At 55.5% G+C, this 27,390-nt stretch overlaps 1 protein-coding gene across 1 annotated transcript in view; it reads left to right on the forward strand.

The window, feature by feature from the left end:
* The window catches only part of Ccdc33 (coiled-coil domain containing 33), a 61,804-nt gene that overhangs the window by 436 nt on the left and 33,978 nt on the right, over positions 1-27,390 (forward strand). Inside the window, exons 2-10 of the mRNA XM_042668826.1 lie at positions 397-716; positions 953-1,084; positions 3,428-3,487; positions 14,345-14,484; positions 20,067-20,200; positions 23,751-23,860; positions 24,971-25,087; positions 26,141-26,232; positions 26,777-26,897. Coding sequence (XP_042524760.1) covers positions 397-716; positions 953-1,084; positions 3,428-3,487; positions 14,345-14,484; positions 20,067-20,200; positions 23,751-23,860; positions 24,971-25,087; positions 26,141-26,232; positions 26,777-26,897 — 1,226 coding nt within the window. The remainder of the gene's footprint in view (positions 1-396; positions 717-952; positions 1,085-3,427; positions 3,488-14,344; positions 14,485-20,066; positions 20,201-23,750; positions 23,861-24,970; positions 25,088-26,140; positions 26,233-26,776; positions 26,898-27,390) is intronic.

Consider the following 27,390-nt stretch of genomic DNA (forward strand, 5'->3'; position numbering starts at 1 on the left):
GAGGCCCTAGTCCCGTTCCCTCCAGGGTGAACACAGGATGCTGTCACCCAGAACCGAGTGAGGAGGAAAGGGAAGGCTGGTGTGGCCCAATGTCGGTGCTCACGCCTGTAATCCCAGCCACACCGGGAGACTGAGATTGGTGGGAAGCCAACCCAGGAAAATCCCTTGAGCCTCTTATCCCCAATAAACCACCAAAAAATATCCCCCAAAAAGCCAGGCATAGGGCTGTGAGTAGAAAAAGCTAACAGACAGCACCCAGGCCCTGAGTTCAAGCCCCAGGACCAGCACAACCATAGGCACACAAAGCTAGCCGGTCCTGACCGCCCCAAGCCCCCCCCCCCCCCGAGGTGGAAGGAACCCTAAGTGTTGTACTAACACCCCCATCTCCCCACGCAGGGTTCTGCAAAAATGACGGCCAGCATGACGCACGGCTGCGTGTCGAGGCTCTGCGGCTGGACGGAGGGGGCTTGGGAGGGGCACCCCGGAGAGTAGGGGAGGCCATCTTCCCCATCTACCCGCGCCCGGACCAGCCCCGCATGAACCCGGCCGCCCAGCAGCACGAGGACCTCTACCGTTACCACGGCAACCTGCCCCTGCTCCGGTCCAGCCAGGACCCCAGCGCACGGCACTGCGGGGCGCTGTCCTACAGCGTGGCCTTCCACGAGCACCGGGCGCAGAGGGCACCTCAGGCCCAGCCCCAGAGCCCCAGGACTCAGGTGGGGCCCAGCTTGCCCCTTGCATCTCTACTTCGTTAAGTAGTACAGCCATGGCATGCATGGAAGGGGTGAGGGGGAGCCTGGGAGCCCCAGTGTAGAGGGCAGAAGAGCCCAGCGCCGGTGCTCACGCCTGTCATCCCAGCTACTCAGGAGCCTGAGATCTGAGGATCTCGGTTCTAAGCCAGCCAGGGGCAAGTAAAAGTCTCTGAGACTCTGATCTCCACCATTCTCTCCAGGTTTCAAGGAAAGCTCCAACAGATCATGAGGTAGAGGCTTCCTGCCGGGGCCCAGCTCAGGCCCCGCCCAGCTCCCATGATGACCAGCAGAGGCTCAGCCCTGAGCCAGGATCCTGGCCACCCCAGGCCCAGGTAAGGAAGGCACCCAGTCCTGACCCACACTGAAAGATGGTTTCCCTCCTCTGGGCATCCAGTCCATCTCCCAGCCATGGGCAGCAACCCATTTCATTGATTGGAGAAACTGAGGCTCAGGGATGTTAAGTTCTATTTAACATGAACATTTCCTGGGGGCCTCCCTTGACCCAGGTCAGTCCTTAAATGCAAGACACAAGCCTGGTTCCAAGATGGCAGGAAGCGGGGTGTGTGTGTGTGGTGTGTGTGTATGTCCCTGTACTGGGATTTGAACTCAGGGCCTGTGCGCTGTCCTAGAGCTTTTCCATTCAAAGTTGGCGCTCTACCCCTTGAGCCACACCTCCTCTACTTCTGGCTTTTTGCTGGCTCATTGGAGGATAAGAATCTCACAGACTTTCCTGCCCTGGAACTGACTTGAACTGGAATCCATGGAACAGCTCAGCCTCCTGAGCAGCTGGCTGGCTCCAATGCACATTTCCAACACCCCTCCCTGTCCTGAGCTAGTGAATGAGATCACTGGTCCCTGGGCTCCTAGGTGACAGTCGGTCTCTGGGGACTGCTGGCTGCGGAGCGCCACCCACCCCCTCCTATGACAGCAGAGGAACAGAGCTGAGGGACAGCTCTCCCCGCGCTCCCGTTCTTCAACATGCGTTGAGCTGCAATCTGGAATGTCTGGGAGAGAAAGAGGACAGAAAGAGAGAGGGAGAAAGAGGGGGTGGGAAGGACGGGAGGGGGGAAGGGGCGGGCATCGTGGCCACAGCGACCCGGGCCGCTCTAATTTCTGTTATTTAGAGTCATCATCTCTGCGCCGCTCCCTCTCTGAAAGTGTCCACCGCGACAAGAAAATGGTTTTCGAGGGAGAGGAAAATCGGTTCCCTCCAGGGGGGTGTGCGTGTGTGCATGTGTGTGTGTGCGTGTGTGTGCATGTGTGTGTGTGCACGTGTGTGTGTGCCTGTAATCACAGCCCCATCAGAAATGCAGGAGCAAAGAATGAATCAGAGAGGCTCAGTCCCTGCCGACCCCACTGCCCCATGGCCCCGTGGCCTGTGTTTGGGCTCCCTAGAGAATACAGGGACCCCCTCCCCCCTGAAAGTGCCCTCCCCCTGTGGACCCATCCCCCCCTCCCCTCTTTGGGTCTTGGTTGCAGATGAGGAGAAAGATCTGGAAGGCGTGGGGGAGGGGAGGTGAAGACCAGAAACTCCATCTGCCTGGGCTGAACTCCAACTTCAGCTTTATCGGGTTCACGTCCAGGAATGGATGTCTGGGTTCCCCCCGGATGCAGACAGCGCAGGATCCCCTCCTCCAGGAAGCCTTCCAAGCACGGGGTTCACCCTTTCCAAGAGATGGCTCAGGCCTGGAACCCCAGGTGCGGAACCAATCCCGTCTCTGTGATGGACCACTCCCGCTGCAGGCAGACGGCTTGTTCTCTGCCATCTGCGTACTGTGCGGTCTTATTTATAACCAGAACCGATGCAGGGCCAGATGGGGGTTTCCGGGGCGGATGTCGGGGGGGGGGGGCAGGAGACGGGAGACGCAATGGCCAGGATGCTCAAGATTGAGCAGGGAGCCGGCCGTCAGGGCTCACGCCTGCCGTCCTGGCTACTCAGGAGGCTGAGATCTGAGGATCGCTGGTTCAAAGCCAGCCCGGGCGGGCAGGTCCGTGAGACTCCAGTTCATCACCAAAAGGCTGGAAGTGGAGCTGCGGCTCAAAGCGGTAGAGCGCTATAGATGTGAGTGAAAAAGCTCAGGGATAAGCGCCCAGGCCGAGTTCAAGTCCCAGTACGGGTATGCACACACACACACACACACACACACACACACACACAGAACAGGGAGAACCGAAGGTGTGGCTCAAGTGGTACAGCACCTGCCTAGCAAGTGTGAAACCTTAAGTTCAAACCCCAGTACTGCCAGAAAGAGAAAAGTAAAGAAAGAACCTCTGGGAGCCAAGGCTCAGTGTGAACTTGAACTTCCGGTCTGGATGGCTGAGCCAAGGCTCAGTGTGAACTTGAACTTCCGGTCTGGATGGCTGAGCCCTAATGCGACTCTGAGTGTGTTAACACCAGTGCTCCAGCTCTTGAGTCCTTCTTATGGGGGGCTGGGGGGGAGGGGTAAAGACCCCCAAACACTTCCAGCATGGATGGTCTTGGCCACCCACATCTGTCAGCCCAAGTCCCTGCCCCACAAAGGGAGACAATGGGCCCAACAGCTCAGACAGCTGCAGGACCCTTAACCTTGGGGCTCCAGGTCCCCCAGACCCTGAGCCCCTTGTGGAGAGAATTGTGGAGGCTCCCCGGCCCTCAGCCCACACCTGCTGATGTCCACCATCCCCCCCTCTGGCAGCTCTGTTTTTCCTTGCGCAAGGTGAAGGCAGTGATCCGACCAGCAGGGGTGGTCCCTGAGGTTTGGGTGATGCCTGAGCCGCTATTAGGACAAATGGGATGGGGGTTGGGACGCCTGGAGCCGCTGCAGCCTCGAGAGCCATGAGGGATCCACCATGAGAGGGTCGCTGGTTTCCGGAAGCCTGGGCTTGGCAATGCCATGCTGGGAGGTCACTGTAGGGGTACAGTCACCACAAGAGGGCTCCCCACCTGGTTTTTCCCCCCACCCACCCACAGCTTTTGGGGGGTACAGGCAGGAGGAGGAGGAGAGGGCAGGATTCTCCCCAGTTACCTCTTTCCAGACAATCACAGTTTTGTTTCATGAAAATGGTTTCTGTGTCCCAGGAGCCTTTTAAATGGCGCTTTCAATTTTTTTTTTTTTTAATTCTTTCCATTTAAAACATACTCTTTTTATTTTTTGGCCCCTGGGGGTGGGGGAAGAAAGGCAGAGAGAGAGAGAGAGAGAGAGAGAGAGGCATTAAAGCAATCACCAAATCCTTGGCAGCTGGCAGGCAGCCCGTGGCTTGTGGCTTTGGCAGCCACAGGCTGCAGAAGGAGAGATGGGTGGAGAGCCGCCATGGTGCGCTTCTCGCCGGCCTCATGTCCCCTCTGCCCGCTGTCCCTTGGGCTTCTGTGGCTGGATTCCTGTCCCTTTGTTCCTCTCTACCCCCCCCCCCCACCTCCTGTCTGTCCCGGGGTCCTGGATCCCAGCTGGGGCTCCCCCCCAGCTTGGTGGCCAGCCGCTCCCCTCTTTCTCATGGCGGGCACGTTCATGGCCCGCCACGGCCCAGGGTGGTGGAGGCTAAGGGAGGGGGTGGGGGGAGGCTGGGAGCGGGCCTCAGAGGCCTGGGGAGGAAGATGAGGGCACGTTTCCCTCCCCCCTCCATGTGACACCCCCGTCCTAGGCACTGGCTCCCCCCCCCACACACCCAGAGCTGCCCACCTCCACCTCCCCCACCCACTCAAATACCAGAGGACCCCCTCCCCAAGGCAGGGCTTTCTCCTGCTTAAATGGGGAGCTTTTATGGGCTTTAGAAAAAACCACTCCAATTGTTCCCTCAATTACCCCGAGCAGATTGAATATATTAATCTCTCTCTTAACTGGAGGTCTGTATCCCCTCCCCCCCCCCGCCCCCTCCCCCAGCCGCCAGCCCCCTCCACAGGCACGTGCCCACAGTGCCCAGCCCCCAACCTTCACAGCCAGGAGCCCGGGCTGGCCTGCTTGGTCCACACGGGGAGTGGCTTCTGTTACACACACACACACACACAATTACACGCATGCACATGCACCTATGCGCACACACGGCCGCAGATCGCTTCCCTACGTTTCTCTATCCATTTCCATTGATTTCCCCCCCCCCCCCCCCCCGCCACTATTTCAAAGAGCTTTTTTTTCTTTCCCTGAGTAACAGCAATCACACAGGGCCCCCCTCCCCCGGAGAAGGGGGGGCGGGACACGGAGAGGGGGTGCTGCTCTGGTGACAAGTACCTCTAGTTTAAACATACTCTGCCCCAGGCAGCTGCGCCCCCACTAACCGCCCGATGGGTCTCTCTTTGTAGCTCCATTTTCTTTCATTTCTAGGGAACAAAGGCGCTGTCAGGGTATTCTCAGAAGCTGTCACACACACACACACCCCAAGCTCTCCAAGAGAGGGGTGGGGCCTCAGCACTCACCCGCCCCAGGGAAGGTGGAGTGGAGGAGGGTACTTCCTGCCCCCTGCCCACCCCCCCCCGGGACAGCCCAGGGGTCCTGGATGTGTTCCTACCTTGGACTCTCACAGGCCGGTGTCGGGAAGGGACTTGGGGGGTGCAAATGGCTTAGGGGAGATCTCCACAAATGCACAGGGATCCCAGAGCAGATGAGGCTCTTTCTTTGTGCCAGCCCTGGGGCTTGAACTCAGGGCCTGGGCATTGTCCCTGATGGTTTTATTTGCTCGAGGCTGGTGCTCTACCACTTGAGCCACATCACCACATTTAGCTTTTTTTTTTTTTTTTGCTGGTTCATTGGAGATAAGAGTCTCATGGACTTTTCCAACCTGGGCTGGCCTCAAGCTACGATCCTCAGATCGCAGCCTCCTGGGTTGCTGGGATGACAGGCGTGAGCCCCCCGTGCCGGGCTGGCTCCCTCCTCCTCCTCTTGCTGGGAAGGTTACATTAAGACATCCACCCCGTGCTTGATGAACGCAGGCGCTGTTCTATTCAAGGGTTGTCTCAGAAAGTCTGGGTGGCACAAAAGGCCTGGGGCTCAGGCCCTGCACCTTAGAAAATCGCGTTGCCGAGTGTCCCCTGGGAACACTGAGAGTCCACTGTCTCGGGGCTACACGCTGGGCCCGTGGGGTGTGAGGATGAGAAGTGGCTCCATTAGCAGATTGTCACAAGGGAACACAGCAGATGGCCAGCTCCCCCCTCCCCCACCCCAGCCGGCCCGACTGACTCATCCCGCCTCTGTGTGCTCGGCACAGGAGAGACAGAGAGGACCAGCAGTGTGCCCCCCCCATCCCCACCTCCAGCCAGGAGTGGAAATGTGAACGCTCCACTCAGGGACAGCGCAGGAGTGACGTATGAGCTGAGACCGTGTGAAACCATCTGTAATACCAGGCAGGGCGACAATCTCAGTCACCTGCCCCAGTTCTGTCCCCTGAGTCAGCCAGTCACCCCCAGCCTGGGCTGGATCTACGGGGTCCCGGGGTTTGAGCCAAACCTGCTGGGAACAGCTTCCTGCTCAGGAAAGATGGAAGAGGCCACGTTCCCATCTGCACCCCGCAGCAAGCTCTGGGCTACCATGGTCCAACCCCCCCTTGGCAAAGCGTGACCTTTATCCATTCATCCATCCACCCATCTATCTACCATCCACCCATCCATCCACTCACCCATTCATCCATCCACACATCCATCCATCCACACTCCATCCATCCATCCATTCATTCATCCACCCATCCATCTACCCATCCATCCATCCATACATTCATCCATCTATTCATCCATCCATCCATCCATCTAACCATCCATCCATTTGTCCATCCATCCATTTACTTGTCCATTCTTGCACCCATCCATCCATCCATGTATCTACCCATTCATCCATGCATGCATCCATTTATCTATGCATCCATCTGTCCATCCATGCATCCATCCATCTATCCATCTTCTCACCCATTCATCTATCCACACATCCATCCATCCATACTCCATCCATCCATTCATTCATCTACCTATCCATCCATCCATTCTCTGTCCACCCATCCATCCATCCACCCATCCATCCATCTACCCATCCATCCATCCAACCATACATCCATCCATCCATCCATCCCTACATACATACATTCATCCATCTACCCATCCATCCATCCACCCATCCATCCATCCATCTATCCATTTGTCCATCTATCCATTTACTTATCTATTCCTGTACCCATCCATCTGTACATGTATCTACCCATCCATCCATCCATCCATCCATCCATACATTCATCCATCTACCCATTCATCCATCCACCCCATCCATTTGTCCATCTATTTACTTATCTATTCCTGCACCCATCCATCCGTACATGTATCTACCCATCCATCCATGCATGCATCCATTGATCTATGCATCCATCTGCCATCCATGCATCCATGCATGCATGCATCCATTGATCTATGCATCCATCTGCCATCCATGCATCCATGCATGCATCCATTGATCTATGCATCCATCTGCCATCCATGCATCCATGCATGCATCCATCCACTCACTCTCTCATCCATCCATCCATTCATTCTCCCAAACAGTAAATTAGGTGGCTGTACGCCTTGGCCTTGGGGTGCTGTCCAGGTGGACAACGGAAGAAAATAGGAGAAGCTGAGTGCAATGACTTTCTAAGCTGACTGTAGGCAAGCTGGGTAGGAAAACATCTCTGACTAGGAATCAGGAAACGGTAGCTTAGAACCTGGTTCCCCAGTTGCATGGGGGTGGGTGTGTACCTTACCTCCCTGGGCCTCACGCCTCTGACAGGACAGGCTCGGGTGAGGAAGAGGGCGGGAGGTTCCAGAGTACATGAAATCCCACTTCACCAATGTCAGAGAGGCAGACAAGCCTGCCTCAGGTTAGGTGGGATCAGCAGGATGACAGGGAATGGACAGAGGAGCGAGGTCAAGAGATGGGATGTAGGTGTGTTAGGGACTAGCAGGACGGGAGAACATTGTAGGGAATGGATGGTAGGTGCTATTTTTGGTACTTGGGCGTTCTGAGCTCTCTGCTGCCCCCTATAGGGGGTGAAGTTGCCCTGAGCCGAAGCTGGTGCTCTACCACTTGAGCCACACCTCCATTTGGGTCTTTCTGCTGGTTCATTGGAGGTAAGAGTCTCACAGACTTTCCTTCCCCGGGGCTGGCTTTGAATCGCGATCCTCAGATCGATCGCAGCGTCCTGAGTAGCTGGGATTACAGGCGTGACCACTGAGGCCTGGCAAGTGTGGCTTCTTTGGTAAACTTGAGTGGACATGGTAAACTGAGGCCCGGTAAGGACCCAGCCGTGCAGACCCCCACCCCCACCCCACAGCAGGAAATTTGCCCCCCAAGTCTCTCTCTCTCTCTTTTTTTGAGTGTATGAATCAGAGCTGAGGCTTTCCCTCAGTGGCAGTGGATTTTTATCGGGGTTTGGATATTATTTTAATCTCCCTCTAAAAGCATAATTGCTTTTTGTCGGCTGGTGTTCCTGCGAGATTGCTTTCCAGGCTCTCTCCTCTCTTCCAGGAGACAGGCGGGGCGACTGGGCTGCATTAATACTCTGCAAATGCGATTTCATGGCCTCAAACAAGATTAGGGCCAGAGGCTCTGCTCTCTGCTCGGGTGGCGGGGTCCAGGCTGGCCGGCGCTGGGACAGAGGCCCCCAGACCCAGGGGGGCTGAGTAAGCAGGTTCCTGTAACCAGAGCCCCTTAGATCAGCTCCTTCATCCTGGCCACAGAGCCCATCCAGAGGCTCTGGCTAGAGGGAAGTTTCAGGGCAACCCACCTCGTACCTTAGCACCCCCCCCTGCCCCTTACCCCAACACTCCAGAGAGGAGGGGTGTTACTTTAAAAGAGCATTCCAAGCTGGGCACTGGTGGCTCACCCCTGTCATCCTAGCTACTCAGGTAGCAGAGATCTGAGGATCAAAGTTCAAAGCCAGCCGGGGGCAGGAAAAGTCTCTGAGACTTTTATCTCCAATAAACCACCAGAAAACCGGAAGTGGTGCTGTGGCTCAAGTGGTAGAGCACTCACCTTGAGCTGAAGAGCTCAGGGACAGCGCCCAAGCTCAGAGTTCAAGCCCCACGACCACCACCACCAACAAAAAGAGCAGTTCAGCATTCTACATTGAAAGCTGGCCTCTTCTGCTGCTGATTCTACTTGGGTCCTCTCATCTTTGAATGAGCCAGGCCACCTATGGCTCACACCTGTAATCCCAGCAACTCAGAGGTGGACATCTGAGGATTGAGGTTCAAAGCCAGCCTGGGGGCAGAGGAGGTGGGGGTGGGGGAGTCTGAGGCTCTTATTTCCATTGGACTAACAAAAAGCCAGAAGTAGAGGTGTGTGGCTCAAGGAGTAGAGTGCCAACCTTGAGTGGAAAAGCTAAGGAAGAGCACGAGGCCATGTGTTCAAGCCCCAGGATCGGCACTCTGGCACACACACACACATGCACACACACATGCACACGCATGTGCATACACACACAATGGAAATGACAGTAGCATGTCTACTTAAACATCTCTCCTGTAGCTGGGCAGTTGCTTGCTTGTTGAGATGAAGATCTTGTTGACTTTTTGTCCTGTCTGGTCTTGAACTATGATCCTCTCGATCTGCACCTAGGATTCCAGGCGAGTGCTACCAAACCCACCCCTTATTTGAATCTTGAAGGTACATTATGGATTATCTTGGCTGGCTGGAAAGCAGTCTAGGCATACAAGATGGCAGACATAAAAGCCCCAAAGCCGAGAACCTGCTGCTCACTGAGGGGAAGCTACCAGTGTCCTGTGAGGCAAGGGGTCAGAGAGATGAGATGCAGATCCTAGAGAAAACAGATCTGGAGGCCTGGTCGGGGATAGGGGGTGTCTCTTGAGGATGCAGGCCCTGCTAAATGGCTTATTAAAACAGAGAAAGCAAGCCGGATGTCTGTGGCTAGCATCTGTCATCCAAGCTACTCAGGAGGCTGAGATCTGAGGATCATGGTTCAAATCCAGCCCTGGCAGGAAAGTCTGTGAGACTCTTTTATCTCCAATGAACCACCAGAAAACAGGAAGTGGTGCTGTGGCTCAAGTGGTAGAGCCCTAGCGAAAGAGCTCAGGGGACAGTTCTAGAGTCTAGGCCCTGAGTTCAAGTCTCACAACCGGCCAAAGAAATACAAGAGCTAGAGGAGGGTGGTTTGACTTGTGGGGGAAGGCTAGGATGGAGTGGGCGGCTGGGTTGGAGTCAACTCCCCCTACCTGAGCCTCCTTTTCTGCCCGGCCAGTGCGGCCCTCTCCAACTGCATCTGCTCCCTCGTGGGGGGCAGGGCTGGCAGGCATCATGCCCGGCTCTGTCCTCAGCCCCTGGTTAACGAGTTATTGATTTTTGAAAAGCAAAGGTAATCCCCCAGCCGGGGCCACTTCTTTAGCAAAGTGATTCCCGGCTACCTCCCACCTGAGCTCCCAAACACAGCCAGCAACAGCTCAGCTCAGCAAGAGCAATCAAGCCACACGCCTGCCCAGCCCTTGCAGACCCTGTCTGCCTTCAGGCGCTGTGGCTCACGCCTGTAATCCCGGCAACTCTGGAAGCTGAGGTCTGAGGATCCCGGGTTTGGAGCCAACCCAGGCAGGAAGGTCTGAGAGACCCATCTGCCATGAACCACACCCTGGGAGTGGAGCGGTGGCTCAAGTGGTAGAGCGCCAGCCTTGAGTGGAAAAAGCTAAGGGGCAGCACTCAGGTCGTGAGTTCAAGCCCCAATATTGGCCAAAGAGTCAGTCCCAGTCATCCCAAGGCTCCCAGAGTCAAAGCTGGGGAGAGGATGGGGGACCCAGGAGCCCTGATCGCAGGATTCCTTGCTCCAGGAAGAGGGTCAACCAGTGAGAGGCATGGAGGGATCCTGACTGGACAGCCAGAGCTGGAGATAGAGATGCCAGGAAGAAGGGAGGGCTTCGGCTTCCACGCCACTGCCAGCCCCTGGGCGGCTTCCGCCCTGACCTGTGATGTCACACAGCATTGCCCGGGTGACCCAGACCCGTGGGGAAGCATCCCCCATTCTCCCCTCCCAGCCTCTCCTCCACTAGACATGGTCCACCTCCCCGCTGGCACCCGTGCCACCAGAAACCGCTGAGAAAGAGCCAGACCCGGGTCCCTCCCGCCCACCGCCCCCTTCCCGCAGTCTAAGTCTCAGAAGCAGGGGGAGCCTGACCTCCTCCCATGAGCGATCGCTCACCCAGACCAGGTACGGAGGCCTGGCCAGAGACCGCTAAGCGAGGCCCTGCCGCCTGTGCCTAAGGATGGGGCAGAAAAAGACAAAGGTGAGCAGCCTGGGGCTGAGGCCCAGGGTTCTGCGTGTGATTTGTTCCTAAATCTTCTCGGGGGTCTCAGTTTTCCCAGCTGTGAAATGGGAAGATGACCTGCTCACCGTGGCTCTGCGGGGTGAGATATTCTGTTTTCTTGGGAGTTGAAAGGCACTGTAGGCCGGGGCTCGTGGCTAGAATCTGAACCACTCAGGAGGCTGAGATCATGGTTCAAAGCCAGCCCAGGCAGATAAAGCCAAGGGGCGCTTGGCTTTGAACTCTCCAGTTAACCAGCAAAAGGTTGGAAGTGGAGGTGTGGCCAGAGTAGTAGAACGCCAGCCTTGAAAAAGTCAAGCAAGAGTACGAGGCCATGAGTTCGAGTCCCAGGACTGGCACAAATGAAAGGAGACAGTGTGCTTGCTCTAGGGTAGTGCTAAGTGTTTGCTTCTGTCCTCTGGCTGCTGGGGCACAAGCTCAGATTGTCCCCCCCAAAAATATTCATCCCTCCCTTCAAGAACCCTGATACCCCACAATCCCCAACCCTCCCCACCTCCCACCTTCCCTGCTCAGGTCCACAGCAGGGACACAAGCGTTTGAACCCCAGGAGAGGGTTGTATTTTCTTCTTTAGTGTTAGTTGTAGGACTTGAACTCAGGGCCTGGACGCTGTCCCTGAGCTCTTTCTGCCCAAGGCTAGCACTCTACCACTTTGAGCCACAGTGCTACTTCCAGTTTTTTGGTGGTTCAGTGGAGATGAGTCTCATGGCCTTTCCTGCCCGGGCTGGCTTTGAACTGTGATCCTCAGATCTCAGCCTCCTGAGTAGCTAGGATTACAGGCATGAGCCATGGGTGCCTGGCCTTTTTATTTTAAATCTATTTTGTGCCTATGCCCTGGCCTTTGCCCAGGTGCCGGCTTCCTCTTCAAGCTTGCTGGTAGACTGTCACACAACAGGCCCAGGCACAGGCTGGCCTAACCAGGGAACCTAAAACAGCCAGCTGGCTCCCGCCTGCTCTCCCAAGCTGGGTGGTCCAAGCTGGGGAGGAGCCAAGATGGTTTATGTGAACATTTTCATAGCTGGGAAATATCCTCTGTAAGGGACGGTCAGCCTTAGTTGTGTGTGTGTGTGTGTGTGTGTGTGTGTTTAATGCCAGTACTCGGACTTGAACTTAGGGCCTCATGCTCCTGGCTTAGCTTCTTTCCTCTTAAGACTGGCCCTCTACCACTGGAGCCACATCTCCACTAATGGCCATGCTGTGTGTATAGCTTTATGTATCCATATCTCTTCTTTCCTGGATCCCTTTTTAAATTAATGATAGATTTCAGTGTTCTTTGGATATTAAGGATATTAATCTTTTTTTAAAAAAAAAAAACTTACAGTAAATGACTACTGTTTAAAATTCTGATGGATTCAGGGCAGTTACAGATTTTCATTTGTATTTTTCTGCTACTGGGGCTTGAACTCAGGGCTTAGACATTGTCCCTTAGCTTTTTCTCTCTCTCTCTAGCTAGCATTCTTACTATTTGAGCCACAGCTCTACTTCCAGCTTTCTTGCTGGTTACTTGAAGATAAGCGTCTTAGGGACTTTCCTGTCCTGCCTGGCTTCGAACAGCGATCCTCAGCTCTCAGCCTCCTGAGTAGCTAGGATGACACTTGGGCCCAACACGTGTATTCTGAATTCCCTGATAAGCTCTGCGGGGCTGCTGGGGGTGGAGCACAGGCAGGGACACCAGTCCTGAGGCAGGTTCTACCTGTCAATGGATTTCCATCTGGGTAGGAAGGAAAGAAGAGAAGGCAGAGGTTGGCAGTCCTGGCCCACCAGTGCCCTCTGCAGCCTTTGCCCTTGGTCCCAGGTCCTGGCCCTGGGCCCAGCCTGCACAAGGGGCCCAGGCCTACAGTCCTGTGTGTGTGTGTGTGTGAGTGTGTGTTTGTGTTTCCTGGGGTTTGAACTCAGGGCCTAGTCCCTGTCTCTGAGCTTTTGTGCTTCAGGCTGGCAGCTCTCTGCCACTCTGCGCCACCATCCACTTCCAGCATGTTGCTGGTTAATAGGAGATTAGAGTCTCACCGTCTTTCCTGCCAGGGGGCTGGCTTCAAACGTGCAATCCGCAGATCTCAGCCTCTTGCGTTGTGACAGGTGTGAGCCATCAGCACCCCACCATAACCTAGGCCTCTTGACTTCCAGGCTGCTGGTTTTGCTCTTAAGCCTCTAAACCAAAACAGCAAACCTGCTGGGGACTGGGGCTTGTGGGAAGGCGTGGCCAGCGGCTGGCCACGCCCCTCCATCTGGCTGAGGTTCCCCTCCCTTCTTCTCACCTCGGCCTGGAGATATTCATCAACACCTCTGCAGATGGTGACGAGGACCCCGCTGAGGCCTGGGGGAGGGAAGGGGGAGTCTCAGTGGAAGAAGGGGAAGAAGGGGAGGGTCCCTCCGTAGCTGGAATTGTCACCTGCTAATAACACATCTTGTTTGGCTTTGAGCAAGTGAGCTAGCCCGAGGGACAAGACTATCCTGGAGATGCAATCCAGGTTCAAGGGGCGAGGACAGGGTGCAGCAGGGGCGGGGGGGGGGGGGGGTAGGGGGGTGGCAGGGAGGAGCGAGAAGGCCATCATGGAGGTTCTTAAGCCATTGGGAGACCTGGAGAGAAATCTGGAGGTGAAGCAGAGGAAATGTGAAGAAAGGGTCAGGTTCTAGAAATATGTGCGGCCAAACTGACCGCATGTGGAGCGAGAGTACCCCCCCCCCCAAGGCGTGGGGCTCCAGGAAGAATAGAGGCACTGGAATATCACTGGACCCCGTTTAGAGAGGAAGACTCAAGGATCGGCCTCAGGCTGTTGACAGAGCAGCTGCTGTCACCCAAAGGGAACAGTGTGACCACTGTTCTGTTTTCCACAAGTACCCAGGGAGACGCAGAACTGAAAACTCCCAGCTTTTAAATATATACATGTATATATAAAGTTTTATTATTGTTAAGGTATTGTACAGAGGGGTTACCATTTCATAAATCAGAAAATGAGTACACACGGGGCTTGAACTCAGAGCCTGGGCGCTGTCCCTCAACTCTTTCTGCTCAAGGCTAGCCCTCTACCAGTTTGAGCCACAGCGCCACTTCCCATTTTCTGGCGATTCATTGGAGATAAGAGTCTCACCAACTTCCCTTCCCCCGGCTGGCTTTCACCCTCGATCCTCAGATCTCAGCCTCCTAGTAGCTGGGATGACAGGTATGAGCCGTTCACTGGTGACAGGTGGCCAGAAGGGAAGTTGTAGGGGAGCCCAAAGTTGGCAGCCATGTGCAGGGAAGCTGTAGAGGGACCTAGGGGTTATAGGGTGGCAAGTGGGGGCGGGGGGGGGGGAGGAAGAGGAGGAGGAAGAGGAGTTACTCAGCCTTGGCTCTTCCCACAGGGCACCGAGGGCCCTAAGGAACCTTGGAACCCCTTCCATCTGGCCCCTTCTAATAAGGAGACTGTGGCGATCACTCTCCATGGAGCTGCTGACCTTCCTCTCTGCAGAGACGGCTCGGAGCCGTGGCCTTTCGTGATTGTGTAAGTAGCCAGGGGTGAGCAGGCTGGGGGGGTGGGGGGTGGGAAGGGGAGGGCTGCTGTGGGGTCGGCGCTTTGAGCAGAAACCCAGGTCGGGGTAGGTATCTAGGAAATGAGCCCCTAAAGGTTCAAGACTAGAACTGTGATTACCCGGGGAAGTCCTGCCAAGGGCTGTGGGCTCTGTGGTGTGGGAACAGTCCGGGGGTGGGGTTGGGGGGGGGGCAATGAACTCTTGAACCCACAGGACCCTGGTCTGTAGCATCTGGACTCCGGTGGGAGTGAGGCTTAGTGACTTGGGACCAGAGCGCCCAGCGGTGCACACCTGTCATCCCAGCTACTCCAGAGGCTGAGATCTGAGGATCTAGGTTCAAAGCCAGCCCAGGAGCAGGGAAGTCCGTGAGACTCTGATCTCCAATGACCCACCAAAAAAAGCCAGAAAGGGGAGCTGTGGCTCAAGTAGTAGAGCACCAAGAAGTCACCACCCTGGCCTTGAGTTCAAGCCCCCAGGACTGGCACGTGTGCACACACGCATACGCACACACACTGGAGTGGAGTGAACTGCTTGCCTGGCTCGCCAGGAAGCTCTCTTGGAGCCGCCAGGCCCAGGCCCGGGGTCGGGGGCACAGGTGGCCGCCTTCTCCCAGCCATTTCCATAAACCCATTATCGCCGATCATCTCTGGAGATGGAGGCCTGGCCTGTCACCAATCCAGCCTGGGAGGTGGCAGGGCGGGGGGTGGGAGAGCTCCCCCCCCCCGTTGCCATGGAAACGCTCGGTGTGGGCCTTAGAGACCCGAGCTGGGGCAGCCCCGGTCCCCCTGCGTCCTGCCGGCGACCGGCTGGCGGGGACAGGGAAGGGAGGGCGCATGCGCGGGCGTCTTCACTCCTCTCCAGGCTGGGGGGGGGGGGAGGTGTGAGGGGCGCTGGATCCCAGAGCTGCCACCAGCTCCGGGTGGTGTTAATGAGATGCACACGGAAGGAGGAGGCACACCTCTGAGAAGCAAGGCCCAGCAAGCGGGGCCTAAAAGTGCTTGTCAGGGATGGCCAGGAGCCCCAGACAGGACCCCCCCAGTGGGGGCCCCCAGGACGGGGGTGGGGGGGGGAGGAAACAATGTCTGATGTCTTCCAACTTCTAAGTAGAAAACACAGGGACAAAACACACACGTGGCTTAAAGTGTGTCTTCAAGCTGGGTGGCAGTGGCTCACACCTGTCATCTGAGGCTGAGATCTGAGGTTCAGGGTTTGAAGCCAGCTCTGACAGGAAAGGCTGTGAGACCCTTAGCTCCAGTGAACCAGCTAAAAGCCAGAAGGAGAGGTGTTGGCTGGTAGAGTATCAGCTTTGAGCAAAAACACGCGGAAAAGGAGTGGGGGGAGAAGGAAGGAAGGAAAAAGAAAGAAGTGAATTTATGGGTCATGCATGAATGAATGATGGAGTTAGTAAATGAATGAATGAATTTGTGGATGAATGCATGAATGAGTTTGTGACTGAAGAATGAATGAATGGTTTGTGGATGGATGCATGCATGAGTGAATGATGGAGTTTATAAATGAATGAATGAATTTGTGGATGCATACATGCATGCGTTTGAATGAAGAATGAATGAATGGTTTGTGGAGGTATGCATGCATGAATGAATGATGGAGTTAATAAATGAACGAATGAATTTGTGGATGAATGCGTGAATGAGTTTGTGAATGGTTTGTGGATGTATGCATACAAGCATGAATGAATGAATTTGTGGATGCATACATGCATGTGTTTGTGAATGAAGAATGAATGAATGGTTTGTGAGGTATGCATGCATGAATGAATGATGGAGTTTATAAATGAATGAATGAATGAATTTGTGGATACATACATGCATGCATTTGTGAATGGATGGAGGCATGCATTTGTGGAGGAACACATGCATGACTGAATGATTGAGTGAATCCGGCCCGATGTCACTTCACCTCTTGGTGACTGCATGTTGCACCTGGCAGAGGGCTCAGAGCCAGTGTGGGCCACGCTGGTGGGTCTTGGTGGGCAGTACAGGGGTAGAGAGGAGTCTTCAGCCACGCCCCATGGGCACGTGAGAGCCAATGGAAGAACTTCCAGGGCAGCAGAATGAAGCTGGATGGAAATCAGAAGACTCAGAGTCCAGCCCATGGTTCCCGACTGCCTGTGTGACCACAGCCCAATCCCTGTCCCTCTCTGAGCCCGTTTTTCTCTGACGGTGCTCTTGCCTCCATGCTGGTGCAGGCCTGGCTGATTGGCTGAGGCCTGGCAAACATTGTCCGCTCTTGCTGCCTGAAATGGAGTCTATATCCAGGTCCCCTGGCAGTGCCCGGCTCTCCATTTTCCCCCTGATTGCTCTGGGCATGGCTTAAAGCCCTAGGGCTTGACCAGTACCCAGCACCTGTCCCCCAGCCTGGCATGGAGAGATCTGTCAGTCAGTACCCAGCAGGGCCCCAGGAAGGCAGTGGTCAGGACAGGTGGAGGCCGGCCCGGTGGGCGGGATGCGCGGGGCGGGGCACTCCAGGAGATGGCCCAGTGCTTCTGATCCCTGGCCAAAGGCTGGTGAAGGGCTGCCAGTGTTGGCAGTTGCTTCTTTGGCTGCCTGCTGCCCCAAGCTAATAAGCAAGGCAGGAGAGCCAATGGGGTGGGGATGAGGAGGGCACCGGCCCTGCCCTGCAGGTTCATGGGTAGAGTGAGGCCCAGGCCAGGCACCCATCAGAGTCAGACTCAAGAGCCCTTCAGGTTTTGGTTCTATGCCTGACTCTGGCCACAGACCGCGCACCGAGCCTGCTGGCTGGTTGGAGAAGGTATTGAATGTGGAGAGTTGAAGGTCCTGGCAAAGAGGGAGGCTGGGAATGTGGCCTAGTGGTAGAGTGCTAGGCAATAGCATGCATGAAGCCCTGGGTTCGATTCCTCAGCACCACATACGCAGAAAAAGTCAGAAGTGGCGCTGTGGCTCCAGTGGTAGAGTGCTAGCCTTGAGCAAAAGCAGCTTAGGAACAGTGGCCAGACCCTGAGTTCAAGCCCCAGGACTGGCAGAAAGAAAGGAAGAAAGAAGAAAGAAAGAGAGAAAGAGAAAGAAACAAAGAAAAAAAAAAAGAAAGAGAGAAAAAAGAAAAGCACCTGATGCTGGGTACCACTGGCTCAGGTCTGTCATCCTTGCTACTCAGGAGGCTGAGATCTGAGGATTGAGGTTCAAGGCCAGCCTGGGCAGGAAAGTCCATGAAACTCTTACCACTTCAGTGAACCACTAGAAAACCAGAAGTGGAGCCATGGTTGATGTGGTAGAGCATTAGCCTTCAGCACAAAAGCTCAAGGTCCTGAGATACAGCCCCAGGATTGGCCTGCATGATCACACATGCACACACACACACACACACACACACACACACCATCTTTTCCAGACAGCAGCCATGGTGTGGCTGGAAGACCGCCTGGAGTGTGTAAACCATCAGCAATTAGCCATGGTACATTAGACTCCAATTAATAAATAAAAGCCAGGATGAGGGCCGATGTCTTTGTGAGGACTAACGGTCGGCTCAAGCCATGGTCTGGGTGGTAGGAGGAGAGTTTGGAACCCAGAAATGGCTGTCTGTCTGCTTTCTAAGCTGGAGGAGGCAGCATGGGCCACAGCCCAAGGGCTGCAGCTGGTAAAGTAGGAGAGGGACGAGAAGAGTTCTCCTCCACTCTGAAGGGCGCTGGGTACAAGTTCTTGCCCACATTCCCAATGTGGGTGAGGGGCTTGGCCAAAGCCAGGGATGTGGAACCCCCTCCCCAACTGCCCCCCCAAATCTGGCTTCAGATAGAACTGGAAAACAAAACAGAGCACAGAGGGGAACTCATTCAAGGAACCCCAACTAGCTGACCTTGTATCTACCAGCCCATCCTTTCCCCAACCACCTCTCCCAGTTCCCCAGGAAGAACAGTGGCCTTCTTTTTCTCTGTGAGCCCAACTTCTTCCAGAACCTTCCAGAACCAGCAAGGCTCAGAAGCAAAAGAACAATGAAGTCCATGTCCACACTATTCAAATAACTCTCTCTACAAAGACCAGCCCCCCCATTCCTGCTGCCTGTTGTTGGGGGGACCGGGGACAGGACATGAGACTGGACACAGTACCTTCCAGAAAAGAGGGGGGCCCATGGCCTGAGGGTCTGGCTCTCCCTCAGGCTCGGACGCTGGCATAGTGGATAGAAACCAAGGAAAACGGTCTGGTTTTTCAGGACAGACCCACGAAGACTGATTCAGACCCCCCGGCCATGTGACCTTGTTCTCTGCTCAGCTTCCAGGGCCAGCAGATGGCCCTGAGGGACCAGGACAAAAGGTCACAGTCCTCAACCCATCCACCTGAAGGTCCACCTTTATCTGTCCTCCTCAGACCCCCCTGTCTCCATCCTCCCAGGGGCTTCTGGGAAACTCCCTCGGGTCCTCCTCAGCCTTGAGGGGAGCCTGCTGGGACCACAGCAGTCAGAACAGACCAGAACTTGGGGTTCTTCTCTTGTCTCTGCCCGTGGCTGTCCTGGGATTGGCGTCCTGGCCGGGCCCCTTGGCTGCTGGAGGGAGGAGAGGCCGGAGAACTAGCAGGGGGCATAGGGGATGTGAGCCCGGCTGTGACTAGAAGAAGACCCTGAGGCTGTCTGTGCGTGTGCATGTGTACACCTGTGTGTGTGTGTGTGTGAGCATGCATGGGTGCTTTTCTGTGGCTCACTTCCACCTGTGAACACAACCCCAGCACTGTCTTCCCTGTGGCTGGGGGGGGTGGGCGGGGAGGGACAGGAAGTGAGACCTGGCTGCCACCCCCAGCTCCGGCTGGTGTTCTGTGCGGAATCTGAACCTCCCTCTCCAGTTTCTAGATCCACATCACATCAAGGCCCAGAGGGGCAAGCGGTGCCAGGAAAAGCCATTACCCGCCCCCACCGCCCTCTGGCGGCCTCCACCTGCTAAAAGCCTCCACCTCCCCCAGGGCCTCCCCTCCCCCCCTCATTTCACACACCTGGCCCCGACCTCTGGGTGGGGGTGGAGGACTTGCAGAGATCAGAGATTAACTCTTTCTGAGCCTGGAGCTAGTCAATCTTCGGCCTTGTCCTGTCAGCCTGCCCTCTATATTGTTATTGTTATTATTATTATTATTGTCAGTCCTGGGGCTTGAACTCAGGGCCTAGGCACTGTCCCTGAGTTCTTCTGCTCAAGGCTAGCGCTCTACCACTTTGAGCCCCGCAGCTCCGCTTCTGGTTTTCTGATGGTTCATGGGAGATCAGAGTCTCACAGACTTTCGGACTTTCCCGCCCAGGCTGTGGTCTCAACCCCTGATCCTCAGCTCTCAGCCTCCTGAGTAGCCAGAATGACAAGTGTGACCCACTAGCCACTGACCCCCGGCTTCTTTGTATTTATTTTTTTGTTTCTGACTAGTGGTCACCAGACAGGAGCGGCGGGGGAGGGGGGGGATCAGGGCTGGTACAACAGGGGTGCTGTGTCCATCTTTCCTCCCCAGAGGAGTCTGGGGTGGGATTTATGGGGTCCCTCCCCCCCACCGCTGCCAGTAGGCAGCACACTTTCCTTGCCACTCACCCCACACCCTCTCTCCCTTCCCAGAAAAACCACCCCAGAGGAAGCAGACAGCCAGAGCCCCCAAGCCATGAGCTCTGTGGCCTCGGAACCCACCAGAACCCCCATGTGGGAGGAGACCGTGGAGGTGGAAATCCCAGAAGAGGATGCAGGGCAGAAGGGTGAGGCTGGGGGGGGGCGGCGGGAGGGAGGAGGGGGGAGGGAGGAGGGGGGAGGGGGCTGAGGCGACTGGGGGAGGGGGAGCAGCCGTGGGCACAGACCCTGACAGCCAGGCAAGGCAGATGGGGTGAGGGCTGGGGCGACCCCCCCTTTCAGCACAGCTGGAGGCCACCTGATCGCCTCCCCAGACTCCGCTAAAAGCACTTAACAAAAAAAAACCATAATACCTTCACGCCTCATGTCCCAGCCTGCTGGAAAAATGAATCGTTCCACATAAATGAGCCTTCCACATAATGCTAGCTTATGTTTTTTTACGACCGTGCTTGCTATTTTCACGGGGGTTATTACCGCTGTCTCTCACCGAAATAGCGAAGCTTGATTTGATTTGATGGCTGAGACAATTTCCTTCTGGGAGGAACCAGGCCTTGCCCACTGCTTGGGAGAGAAGACTGAAGCTCAGTCAAGTTGTGGTACTGAGGCTCAGTCCAAACCCTGGTACTGAGGCTCAGTCCAAGCTCCAGTACTGAGGCTCAGTCCTAGCTCCAGTACTGAGGCTCAGTCCTAGCTCCGGTACTGAGGCTCAGTCCTAGCTCCAGTACTGAGGCTCAGTCCTAGCTTCGGTACTGAGGCTCAGTCCAAGCTCCAATACTGAGGCTCAGTCCAAGCTCCAGTACTGAGGCTCGGTCCAAGCTCTGGTACTGAGGCTCGGTCCAAGCTCTGATCACCTATCAGATAGCCCAGGACTCCGCCATTCGTCTTCTCCCTGGAAATCTAGGGTTCTAGCTGCTTCCATTTGAGTATTGGGGATTTGATTGATTTGTAATAGTAGAGTTTGAACTCAGTACCTCTCAAACTTGGCTTGGTAGGAGCTCTATCCCTGAACCATGCCTCCAGCACTGGGTTTTTGTTGCTGTTGTTTGTTTGTTGGGGGGTGTGTGCCCATACTGAACCCGAGGCCTGGGTTCTGTCCTTTAGCTTTTTTTTTTTTTTTCTCGAAGCTAGTGCTCTACCATTTGAGCCACTCCCTCACTTCGGGCTTTTTGTGTTTCGTTGGAGAGTCTCGCAGACTTTCCTGCCTTGGCTGGCTTTGAACTGAGATCCTCAGATTTCAGCCTCCTGAGTAGCTAGGATGACAGGCCTGAGCCACTGGTGCCCAGCTCTTATTTCTCTTCTGGAACTTCCATGAGGAGCATTAGCCTTGTTGGGAGAGAGGACACGGGGCGGAGAGGGCGGAGGCCAGATCGAGGTTAAACAGATGAAATTATGAAAATGGCTTGAGAAGATGCCGAAGAAAAGGGAAAATGGACGCAGGCATGTGTGTGTATGTGTGTTTATGTGCTTGTGCGTGCCTACACACTGGCTCGTGCGGGCTGGGCACACCTAGATCGAGAGAGAGGATGCTCCGGGGTCGGTGGCCCCGTGCAGGAGGCGGGCAGCAGGTCAGGCGGGCAGCAGGCCAGGCAGGAAGTAGGTCTTGACCGTAGGAGGGACATGCAGCTGAGGAGACAGCCTGAGCAAGCCCGGATTGAAGGGCTGGTGTTGAACCCAGTTGGAACCGGTTGCTGTGGTGATGTGCAGTGTGGGAGGGGCACGGGGGCGGGGGGGCAAGGCTGGGACAGGAGGCGGGAAGGGGACGTGTTAATGAAAAGCAAAGGGGTGTTTCAGCCTTGGGTCAGGGCCAGAGCAGGGCAGGCGGCAGAAATGGCTTGTTGGCCACACACAAAGGGAGCCCTGGGAGGCCGGAAGGGCACAATGCCCAGCCTGGGAGCTGATGAAGCGTGCTTGCGGTCTGCCGACAGCAGCAGGGAGGGACCCCCCCCCCCCCCACAACTGCTGGGGCCCCTCATTACAGCTCCCTGCTGCCTGCCCCAGGCAGGGAACTGGAGGAGATACAGGGGCCTCAGATCCGCCTAGGATGTGAGCACTCTGGGTCTATGGGGAGAGGGCGGGAGCAGCTGCAGCCTCCATAGTGACCGGAGTCTAAGCTGAGAGGGCTGGGCTCCTCCAGCGGAGTGGTCTCGTGGTCAGCAAGGGGAAACATAGGTCCAGCCGAGTCCCCTGGCACAGAATTTTCTAGCTGGAAGCCCAAGCTTCTTGCCCGATCAATCCTAGGGGTAAGGCAGGGCTTTTTATCTGCACCTGGTATGTGTTTGTTTAAAGCATTAACACTTCTGCAGAGCAGGTAGGTGAGGCTCAGAGAGGCTAAGTGACTCGCGAAGGACACAGAGCAGAGTTCATGTCTTTGCTGGAACCCCAAATGCACTGACTTCAGATCTCTTCAGGTCGGGAACGTCTGTGAAACTGCAAATGAGAACAGCATTGAGAATCCACCTCACCCCAGTTAGAATTGCTATAATGAAGATCTCTGATGGAGGCATAGAATTCCATTGTGTGTGTGTGTGTGTGTGTGTGTGTGTGTGTGTGTGTGTGTGTGTGTATACATATCACATTTTCTTGACCCATTCATCTACTGAGGGGCATCTTGGTTGGTTCCATATCTTAGCTATGGTAAATAATGTTGCAATAAACATACTTGTGCTGGTAGCTTTATTATGGTCTTGTTTGTGATCATTCAGGTAAATGCCCAATGTGGGATTGCTGGGTCATAGGGAAGCTCTATGTGGAGTCTCCAATGAATCAGCAAAAAAAAAAAAAAAGCCAGAAGTGGGGCTGTGGTGCAAGGGGTAGAGTACCAGTCTTGACTAAACAAAACCCAGGCCCTGAGTTCAAGATTCCCCACTACTGGCATGCATGCACATGCAGGGGGGAATAATCCTGGAAGCAATGGCGCTGCATGTACTTAGTGACCACCGGCTCCTTGCCAGGCCTAGAGATGGGAACCACTCGTCTCTGATGGCAACAAATCCTTGTTCTGGGGTTAGAACAAGGTGGACCTGGGAGCGGGGGGGGGGGGGGGGGGGGCGCGGAGTCCTAAGTAGGTCAACGCGGCACAGCCGGGAAGCAGTCAGGAGAGGCCACCTCCCCTCCCCCCTTGTTCTTGGAAGTCTGTGATTGGAGGAGAGGGAGGGAGGAGAGGAAGTGAGGGAGGGGCGGACAAGGGCTGAGGGAGATGGAGGCAAGGAGAAATGAATGACAGATAATGGGGCTGAATGGGAGGAAGAATATTTCAGCACCGTGGACAGCGCCCCCCCCCCCCCCCCCAACCAGTTCCCTGGTGACTTGAATACAGATGGGTCAGTTGGATGGGAGGGGGGAGGAGGGGGGGTGAAGAAGGAAGCTGAAGGCTTGTTAAGGTGTGTGTGTGTGTGTGTGTGTGTGTGTGTGTGTGTATGCACAGGTCTTGGGGCTTGATCTTGGGGCCTGAGCTACTGTCCCTGAGCTTTTTCTACTCAAAGCTGGTGCTCTACCATTTGAGCCACACCTCCACTTCTGGCTTTCTTTTGCTGGCTAATTGGAGATAAGAGTATCAAGGACTTCTCTGCCCAGGACTGTCCTCAGACTGCGACCCTCAGACCTCAGCCTCTTGAGTCGCTGGGATCACAGGCATGAGCACCGGTGCCAGGCCTTGTACTCTTCCTTTGCTGCCTCTAGATCTGGTCATCAAGGTGATAGACACGAAGAAGAAGAAGGAGCTGGTGTCCTACGAGATCCCCATCAAGTACTTATGCATCTTCCACCCCTACCACTTTGAGCTGGTGAAGGTGAGTCAGACCGCAGGCCCCAGCCCCCAACCTCGGTGAGGTGTGCAGATCTGATGGGAAGCGCGAATATCCTCCGATGGCAGAACTGAGGGAGCATCCAGTGACGCCTGTCTGCAGGCTGGGTCTTTCTGTGCTGTCTCTGCATGGCTTATGGGTGGAGGGAGGCCCAGGGGAGTTGGGGTGTGGCAGACAAGACATTTTGGGAACATTGTGGAGATGCACCTGCAAGGCATTGTGGGTATGCACCTGCAAGACATTGTGTGAATGCAGCTTCGAAGCATTGTGGGGATGCATCTGCAAGGCATTGTGGGAACACACCCTTCCCAGAATGCAGCTGACCACTGGCCTGATGTACAAACGCTTTGGGGCCTCTCTGCCACTGGCCTGAACAACCAGGTTAGCTCCCTGTCCCCTGCTGGTGCTAATGGCTGGACATTAGGCCCGTCTGGCATTGTTCAGGTTTTTAATTAAGCACCTGCTAAGTGTTAGGCATCGGGCCACATATGAGCACCATTGTCTGCTCTTCCCTCTCCCCTAGAGTGGTTGGGAGAAGGGACAATGAGGCCAGCCGGGCCCTGGTGGCTCACACTTAGCCACTCAGGAGGCTGAGAGGTTTGAAGCCAACTCTGGGCAGGAAAGTCCATGACATACTTACTCTTATCTCCAATGAACCAGCAGAAAAGCCCAAAAGTGGAGCTGTGGCTCAAGTGGTAGCGCTCCAGACTTGAGCACAAAAGCCCAGGGACAGTGTCCAGGACTGGCGCACACACACACACACACACACACACACACACACACACACACCAAGGAGATGAGGTTGTCTGGATTCCTGACTCGGGCCCTGCCCCATGGCACTGGAGATGGGCAGCATCAGCCAAGGCCCTGTTTCCTTCCGCCCGGCCAGGGTCCTTCTAAGGGCAATGAAACATTCAAATGGAAAAGCAAAGATTTATTCTATTGATCTTGGAAGGGCTCGAGGGGACCATGAGCCTTAATTATCAGCTGTGAGCCCCGGTGGAGCAATGCCCAATGATCAGTGGATTTATGGCCAAGCTTGGCCCTGAGACTCTTGTCTTTCTTGTGTATCTTCTTCGCCCGCCTGGCCTGCAGCCCACTCAGCCCGGAAAACCCAATGAAGATGCTGACAAGACGCGACTCTACGCCACCATCATTCGGAAAAGCAGCTTTCTTCCTCGCTACATTGGCTGTGACCACACCGCCCTGGAGGTAGCTGCCCACCCCCGGGGACCTCTGGGGTGGGCAGGTGGACTGGGAAGGGGCCTAACTTTGAACAAACCCCAGATTCCTCCCCCCACACACCTCTGGCTGACCCGTGTGCATGAGCCAGTGGGGTGTGGGGGAAAAGGATCAAGAGTGGAAAAATCAGGTGGGTGCTGTGGCTCACGCCTGTAATCCCAGCTACTCAGGAAGGCTGAGATCTGAGGATGGAGGTTCAAATCCAGCCCAGGAAAATTTGTAAGACTCTCGTCTCCAGTTAACCAGCAATAAATGAATGAATGAATGAATGAATGAATAAAATAAATAAATAAGTAAATGCTGCAAGATGGAGCTGTGTGTGGTTCAAATGGTAAAGCTTCAACCTTGGAAAGCTAAGGGATAGTGCACAAGCCCTGAGTTCTGGCCCCAGTACCAGAACAAAAAGCAGAGCTTGGTTTCTAGCCAAACTAAAAAGAAACAAGAAATAAGTGAAGGAAGTGGCTCAAAGTGGTAGAGCACTAGCCTTGAGCAAACACAAAACTCAGGGACAGCACCCAGGCCCCGAGTTCAAGACCTATTACCTACCAAAAAGAAAAAGAAGGAAAGTAGAAGACGCAGAAGTGCTGAGAAGAGACAGTGGTGGGCTGAGATAGTGACAAAGACAGAAGGTGGCTCAGAGGCAAAGCACCAGCCATGATACCATGACGGGTTGTGGGAGATGGAGAATCCAAATCGAGGGATCAGCATGTGCAAAGGCCCTGAGGCATGAGAGACTGAGGGGAGAAAAGAGACTGGAGCCAAACGAGGGAGATGGTGAATGTGGATCTCAGCCGAGTCCGTGTGTAGCGGTGGAATTGGAGTCCCTTTTTTTTGCCTGGGTTCTTTGGGGAAGTGTGTGTGTGGGGGGGGGGGGGTGTCTCGCTGCGCCTTGCCTTCTGAGCGGCTATGGAGAATGGGAGCAAAGCCACCCAGAGCCCAGCGGAGGAGGGGCGGCCGTGGTGGGGTGCAGGGGGGGATCAGGGAGGACTCAGGAGGTGACCAATGAGATCGTTTCTTTTTCAGGTCTTTCTCCGGGGCATCAACGAGCCCCTGGCCAACAACACCAGCCCGATCATGGTGGTCGCACGCGTGGTGCCTGACTACAATGAGTTTAAGTGAGTGGGGTGTGGTTTCAGGTGATCTGGAACCTTCCCTCCCGGGGCCGCCTCAACCCTCCCCTCCCCCGCTCTGTGTGGGACCCCAGTGGCTGCGGGCCCCCAAAAGATGCAGCAGGGACTCCAACCCCCACATCCTCCCGCACCCTGCACCCCCATGTCCTCCATCTGATGAATGTGTGTGCACACGTGCGTGTGCACATGGGCTTGCCCCACACACATGCCCCCATACATGGACACATACATACACACAGGTGTGCACGTGCATGCATGGCACTGCACAAGCCTGCACGTGCATCAAATGTGCGTGTGTGCACGCACGCGTGTGTGTGCATGCACTGACATGTGTGCATGTGTGTACATGCATGCGCCCAGGCGGTCTCCAGGACCCCAGGTGTGGGGGCCGTGTCTCTGCGGCAGCCAGGACCATGGACAGCGGCCGTGCCCCAGCCCAGGCCTGGCCCAGGCGGCCCCGAGCCTCTCCCCTCTGCTCCAAGTGGGTCATGGGACCCCTGTGCCGACCCCTGTCTCTTCACCCCTCCAGGAACAGCCGGGCCAGCCAGGATCACAGCTTCATGGGTCTCCCCATCACCTCCCTCTCCTTCCCCATCTCCTCCATGATGAACCTTGACGTCCCTCGGGCCAGCCCGAATGGGTGCCCCCAGGTACGACTGCCCCCCATCTCCCCCTTTCCCCCTCCCATCAACCCCTCAGCAGCTCCCTCTGCCACAGAGGCCCAGCTGACCTGCTTGTGGGGAGCTCCCAGTAAAGATGGGGTCCCCATGTATGGAAATACCAAGCACCAACCCAGATCATACATCACTGAGTCACAGCCGAGTGCTGCTGCTCACGCCCCACATCCCAGCTACTCAGGAGGCTGAGATCTGAGGATCCAGGTTCAAAGCCAGCCTGGGCAGGAAAGTCCATGAGACTCATCTCCAATGAACCAACCTGCCCCCCTCCTCACCCCCCCAAAAAAAATCTGGAAGTGGCACTGTGTTTTAAGTGGTAGAACACCAGCCATGAGTGGGAAAACAAAACAAAACAAAACTCAGGGACAGCGTCCACGCCCTCACAACTCAGCCTCCCAAGTAGCTAGGATTACAGGTGTGAGCCACTGGTACCGTTTTAAGTCAGAGGGGTTGTGGCTGGGTGAGT

This window comes from Dipodomys spectabilis, unplaced genomic scaffold (genome assembly GCF_019054845.1).
Source record: "Dipodomys spectabilis isolate Male_0828 unplaced genomic scaffold, ASM1905484v1 ptg000478l, whole genome shotgun sequence".
Classification (NCBI taxonomy): Eukaryota; Metazoa; Chordata; class Mammalia; order Rodentia; family Heteromyidae; genus Dipodomys; species Dipodomys spectabilis.